The sequence below is a fragment of the Aspergillus undulatus genome (assembly GCF_047715775.1).
Source record: "Aspergillus undulatus strain CBS 261.88 unplaced genomic scaffold BDV17scaffold_128, whole genome shotgun sequence".
NCBI lineage: Eukaryota > Fungi > Ascomycota > Eurotiomycetes > Eurotiales > Aspergillaceae > Aspergillus > Aspergillus undulatus.
Window position 1 is genome coordinate 10189 of NW_027396732.1, and position 7136 is coordinate 17324.

General features: G+C 42.8%; 1 protein-coding gene across 1 annotated transcript; it reads left to right on the top strand.

Annotated features, from left to right (window-relative positions):
* Positions 1-184: 184 nt before the first annotated feature.
* Positions 185-1512, top strand: BDV17DRAFT_296794 (uncharacterized protein; the record flags this gene model as incomplete). Its single annotated transcript, XM_073763377.1, has 4 exons — positions 185-321; positions 387-619; positions 785-1146; positions 1363-1512. 4 exons carry the CDS (start codon positions 185-187, stop codon positions 1510-1512), a joined length of 882 nt encoding a protein of 293 aa, XP_073609812.1.
* Between the last annotated feature and the right edge of the window lie 5624 nt (positions 1513-7136).

Genomic DNA, 7136 nt, shown 5'->3' on the forward strand with positions numbered 1-7136 from the left:
ACATGTTGTGTGGAATATAGTTTATTATACCTCTTGTTATATAGACATGGTTCATGGGGTTAGGAAACAATACATACTTGCATACGCCCTCTTGCGGCCCGATCGACTACAAAGAGGGGTTACAAAATAGAGGATAGAAAAAATTCCTCTCTCTCTATTCCTGCCAGCTTATTTCTATGCCAAGATGAAAAAATCAAAGAAGTCTAAGAAGGTCAGTGCGCTCAGGCCAGAGGCGATGGATGAGGAGCCGGCACCCGCTGAAGAGCCCGCTGAAGAGCTCGCCGAGCCCATTGAAATTGAATATAATCAGCCCATAACATCGTGAGCACATGATATCTTTTATCAACCTATCATTCATGATGCTGATCTGACATGCTGGCAAACAGGCCCTACAAACATCCGATCGCAATGGTCGTCATCGGAACAAAGAGATACGGAATTCCAATGTACTATCTCGAAAATATACCCCAAATCAAGAGGCGTCTTTGGAATCCAGGCCCACAGGCCGTGCTTGACAATATTAATGAGGATATCGGCCACATACTAATTCATTTTCTATATACCGGCCAGTATGAGACACTGGATTCGGGGTACAATCTCGTCATGGAATACCAGCGAAGTACGCTGGCGTACAAGACAGCTAGAAGGTACGGGCTTCTGGGGCTGGAGGCAGTTGCTAGAAAACACATTGAGCATTTCGGACCTTTAGTGCATCTTCGAGATATACTGGAGATATCAAGAGTGATTTTGTAGTACCTTCCTACTGACAAGATATGGTTCAAAGATTATCTGAAAGAATATCTTGCGAGCTCCTTCAATAAAGATAAAGAATCTTTCCATGAGGAGCTTAATACTATAATCGGTCAGGAGTACCCTGACCGAACTATCCTGCAACTCGGTGTTGATATACTGTTCGGCCATATTTCGGAGCTGGAAGAAATCACTGAACGCGTTGCTGAGCCGGCGCCTGCGGTAGAAGCAGAACCAGAAGCAGAACTAGAACTCGAGCTAGATCCCGAGCTGTTTGCAGAGCCTCTATCCAAGCCGGAGGCTTTACCCGAGGCCTTACCTGAGCCCTTATCTGACCACGAGAGTGGTCTAGAAGCGGGAGCGGAGCCTGAATATCGCTCCTATGGGCCATTAAGGGTAGGCAATTTTCCCGTGATTTAGCCAGCGAAGGAGGTTGTCAACGTCGGGTTTCCAGAGGAAGACATCCCGATTCCCGAGCCTGAAATACCAGGCGCGCCGGAGTATACTACAGAGACCCCCTCTTGTTGGGGTACACTAGCCCACCCTAGAGTCTGCTTATCCCGATTATCCTCTCGAGATCTATAATACCAATTTTACTTTAATTCAGCCCAGTCGCCTGTTAAGAATCCTGAGGGGCCCAAGGATCTTGATCTTACCTTAAATAGTCTTGATCAAAGGAAAGACAAGAAGAAGAAGAAGAAGAAGAAGGGGACACTCACAGTCATGGAAGTAGACCAGCCTCCTGTTAACCCTGTAGATTAATGTTGAGCTTTCTGCATACGAGTCTACCATGTTATTTTTAGTATAATCTTCTTGGGAGTAAGCACAGAATGCTGGAAGGGAAATTGACAAGATTTATTTGAATATTCTGCCCGCGCCTATTAAACTCAAGAGTAACAACACCACTCCTGTGTAACTAGATACAGGGTTGTACAACAGTTTCGCGTCTTCGCTGTTTAGCCCAAAGCATAGGCTAGTCTCTGCTGTCAAGCATTCTTACCAGCGCAGAGGAATTGTATAGTATAACCTTAATCTATTCCTTGTCTAGCTCGTCCAGCAAATATCTCCCGCACTAACCTGGGTTATTGTAGATTCCAAGAAACTTCCCTAGGCGCGAACTACATGCTCGCAGGAAATTACCCCGTTGCTCATCCAAGGTCCTAAGGAGCAGACGAAACTCAGGGTCTGCGAGCCTGTAAATACTATATCTTATTAATTGCGCGGATTATAGTATAGTCCTTATTTGGGAATCTCTTACTCCCGGTCGTTGATCTGCCAGTCACTATCTACAGGTATTAATGCAAGAATATCTCTCCCAAACATCTCTTTAAGAATATGTAAGTTCCGGGCTTTGCTTAGTCAGTTCTGGAGTGTAATAAGTCCTGCTTTGTAGCCTTCTGTCCCCTCTTCAAGTAATGGAAACACCTTTTTCATCATTGACTTGAAGGCCAAGCCCTCTGTACGTGGGAGGCGTGAGCGGCTCTCCGTAACCATCCTCAGCCGTCGGCCTGACTGGGATTTATACTCGTCCACCAGCTCATTCCGCTGGTCTACCAGCTGGACAAGGAGATACCGCTCCATAATAATGCTCGCTGAAACTAAAGAGGCTAACTGGTCCAGTGATCTTATATTTTCGAAAACACTGTTTGCCCGAGCAAAAGGGATCTTCAGTTTATTACTGCGGAGGTAGAGAGCTATGTTCTTGAGTTATATAAAAGCATTCTGGCTCCTAATACTGTAAAAAAGCTATATAAGAAAGCAAGTATTATTTAGGTTCTAGCAATACTCTATAAAATGCCCGTATATCTCTTGGACTGAGATTGTACAATCCGTGGTTATTAGCTACTTAAATAATTTCTGTTTTTTCGACTCTATTCTTGTCTGTAGTGTTAGTGCCTTGTTTGACTAGTATCTTCTTTTCGGTGAGCCTGGGAGGGGTATGCCTGAATTGTTATCTTGGCCGCCTGCTTGGGGAGACTCTTAGTGTCAGTTAAGTGATTGCTTGGGCTAGGATTCTGATTATATAGAAAGTAGGGGGCTTCTCTTGGAAGTTAACTCTGGCTACCATGCCCTTCTTCATCTATTTTCTGGATGGCGCTTTGATTATTTCCCACGGCATCAGCATCTGTACTTAATATCCGTGGTTAACCCGAGGTTTGTTTCTCTCTATCCAGTATAAATTTGGGCGTTGTTGTACTAGGGCAAGGGAGACCAGGTAGCAAAGCTTTATATAGAATATTACTATTCTCCGCAGAGATAGATAGGGTATTCCCCTGCTCCGAGATAATATTATTCATGAAGCTATTATTGCAAGGGCTATCTTGGTTAATAGTTTCCTTGAGCTTAGTTTCGACTGATCCGAGAAGTTATATTACCCAGTCATGGATAATTTAGAGATCACTAGAGTAAGACCCTGATAATCTGCTGACTATATCACGGAAGATTTTCTTGAGCTGGCTAAGTTCCTATAAGATACTTATTAGAGCTTTACTTAGACTAAATAGTTATTACTCTTACCAAACCTCCTGGATCATGATAGTAAGGTATCAACCTTACAGTACCTATCCTGGGCAGATAAGCTGTGTGTAACCAGAGAGGAAATCTCCAGGCTGGAGAAAGTAGCTAGTCAGGCATGTGGAAGGTTCAAGTAGGTTCTTTGTCTATAGTACTTAGTCACGTGGCAATACTAGCTAGAAAACTTTTGCAAAGCGCAAAGGAATTCAGGTCGCACTTGAGGTACCAGATTGTGGATACTAGAGGCTTTATTTGCCAGAACTTTCTATTTTGTGCGCCCGTGTGCTGATACTCGCAGATGGTTTAACGCAATGGTTTAACTCGCAATGGTTTAACTCGCAATGGTTTAACTCGCAATGGTTCAACTCGCAGTGGTTTAACTCGGAAGCTTTTTGAGGGGTGAGTTTAAACTTATATTGATTACCCTGCTTACCCGAGACTTGGCAGACGCACTTATCCTAAACAAGCATAGTCTGATCTATAGAGTTTTTGGTCTCTTTTGTCTTTTTACCTTGGTCGCGCAAAGCTTACCCTTTGAGAGCGAGGTACTTACTATTCTAGCACAAGATACTTACCCTTCAAGTGCGAGTTATATACCCCAAAAAGGAGCGCAGAAAACCTTTAAAGATATAGATATACCTTGTCTTTTGGACAAGATATAACCACTCTTCTTCTTTAATCTATTATATAACTACCCACGATTTTTATAATAGTCAAGCTAAGAATAATCCATTACCATGTGTCTGATAAATCAAAGGCAAAAAGCCAACAATATTAACGACGAGGCAATACTTTGTTCCGGAAAGCCTTTGAATTTAGTCAAGAATACGATGCAGACGTTACATTAGTACTTCGGCTACGGAAGACTGGACAGATTTATATATTTAACTCAAATGACCAATGGTCCCCTTCCCAAGAAGACTTGGTAGGCATTGCTATTATATTTGATAAACCATACTTATGTTTTCAGATGCATCACTATCCCACACCGTTAAGAATAACTAGGCGAGAGCTGGCTGCCAAATACAAAGAAAAGTTAGAAGACTGATCTCTTCTTAACTGCGGTAAAAGGATAGAGAGGGCATGATGGCTTCCGTTTATCAATAACTGCTCAATTGGTACAGAGAAAAGAACCCTTCAAAAACTCACCTAGAGATTCTTTGCTTATATAAAGTATAGGCCTCGTAGGGAGTCGCGACTCTCCAGGTTCGATTCGACTCGGAACCGCCAAGAATCAGGTTCAGGTTCCAAGGTTTTGAGGTCGCGATCCGATTCCAGGATCCTTGGAGTCAAACCTGACAGGTTCGACTTGAACCCCAGGTTCCACAAACAGTGCAAACATAGTGATTCTCGTGATGTGTATATTTTATGTAGATTTTAACTGTATTTTTGCGTATTTCCAGTACATATTAGTTAAAGGGTTAGAAGAGGTTTTATAAGAGGGATATTATAGGAAGATTAGATTAAAATAGCTTTTCATTCAAAATTCTACTAATTCTATGGCTTCCCGTACACAAAGTCTTTATCCTGCCTAGGGCGCTTTAGAAGCCGCCCTGATGAACGCCTTTGAGTACTCTCTCCCTGTATATAGCTATTATCAGGTAGGGGGATTTCATCATCTTCGTTGGATTCAATCAAAGGGCCCGGGTCATCCATGGCGGCTTCTGTCCTTGGTCTTTTACCAAGAGCACGCTGACTAACTGGTTCCGTAGGTTGAGATATAGTAGCTAAAGGATCTTCCTCAGTATCACTAATAGGATTGAATTCCTCCTCTGCTTTCCGAATTTCTTTTTCTTCTCTTACTACCTCAGTCTCCTGGGCGGAAAGATACTCTTCTATAAGGAAAAGCTGTTCAGACTCCATGTCAAACTTGGTCGTACACATGAATATCATAAGATCCCTTATAGTTTTGGGTTTTAGCGAGCCTCGGCGGTAGTAACAGATATCACGAGCAGAGTTGAATAACCGCTCAACGCCAGAACCACTAGCAGGCGTGGTCAGAACATCCCGTGCTAAGCTTGCAAGGATTGGAAATTCATGCTGATAATCCTTCTAATATGTCCGCGGGTTGACTACTTGCGTACCTAGAGAGATTAGTTAGAGTAAGAAAAGGGATAACAGACTATCACTTACTACTTCCAAGATACCGCGAAAGCTTGTCATAGGCGGTCGTCTGTGGCCGGAGAGATAAGGCTGGTGTTAAGAGGATATTAATATCAGAGATCCCCCCCACCGAGGGTTGGCCATTTGATGTAGGCTGTGACTCTGAATAGCGCTGCTGATAAGGTATAAGGTACTCCTCAAGGCTCTTACGGTATCGCACACGCCATCTTGGCTCCCAGTCCTTAGTAGAAAAGAATTCAAGCTTGTTTTGTGGCGCTAGGATTGTGCCGATTGCATAAAGGTTATTACCAATCTCATCAGTTATCCTATAATATTCTGAAAGCTTCAGCCTTGCCGCCTGTAGGGCAGATAGTATCACTCTCTTCCAGCCAACCTTCTTTCGTGCAAGCTGTGCCCTAGATTTCTCGAGATGAGCAAACAGGTTATTGTAGATTGCGAAGACACTATGAATAGTGACTTCCTTGGTCTTTAACAGAGAGGTCGTGAAGGTAAAGAAAGATTGTGTGATTAAAAGGAGGTAATCAATCTATTGCCATTCCTCCTGACTTGGTTGTAGCTCATGATTTTCATATTGGGAGTAAAACTCATCCAAAACAGACTGCAGGTGCTTTGCACGTCGGAGCATTAAATATGTTGAATTCCAACGTGTCCGAATATCTTGTATTAGAACAAGCTTTGGTTCTTTAGCCTGAAGATCTAGAAAATTCTCTCGACGTTGGGGGCTCTTATTGATAAAGATCGCTAGTCGTCGAATCTTCTATATAATTAGTAGTAAGGACAGCAGAAGAGATAGGACCTTACCTTGTTAAGGGTATGCACAATCTCTTGGTTCTCTTGCCGTGTCCTATTATCTCTCTCAGCCCATTCTAACTCTTCTCTGTTATTTCTTGGATCCACTTCTATTTGACCAAGAAGTTCTTTCAAACTAAGTTGAATAATATATGCGATACATGGTATGCGAATGATTGGTAACTGGTTAGGTACCTCGAGTGACTGGAGAGAGTCTTGAATACTATCTATCAATGTGAAGTTGTTAGACGCATTATCAGTAGTAACTGTCAAGACCCGGTCTTCAATCTGATGCTTTTGAAGAAGCTCGAAGAGAACTAAGCCTAGATTAACTCCAGTATGTTGCCCATGAAGAGGCTCGAAGCCTAGCAAGATCTCTCGGTAGTTCCAGTCATGATCCATGAAATAGCCTGTGATAGCTATAAATGCCTGTTGAAAGGGTGAGGTCCAGCAATCTAATGCAATAGAAAGCTTAGCGCCAGTAGGTAGCTCTTGTAGAAGAGTACACTGTCTTTCTGCTACCATTCCTTGAAGTTGCTGTCGGATAATATATACAGAGGGTATTTCCGGAAAAGATGGGGCAAGCCTATTCATCTCAAGAAGGGCACGGAAATGAGGACTCTCAACAAGCTAAAATGGTAATTGATGGGCAGTAATAAAAGTTACTATCCTCTCTATCCAGGCTTGCTGGGTGAAGGTAGGTTTTTGAGAGGCTAGGTATACCTAGAATTACTTAGTTTTAGCAATAACTATAGGGAGTAATAGGGATGAATAGGTTAACATACACCATCTTGTATTAGCCTTCTAATATCTTTTGAGCGAGGCGCTCCCTTCTGACAGTTAACCCCTTGCAAGAAGTGTTTGTTCATAGATGATGTTCCGCGATAGCCGTCCGCTGGGTGATTAAGAGTATAATCGCATACTTTGCACATAACTTTAGGGGCGCCGTCTTGTATAAC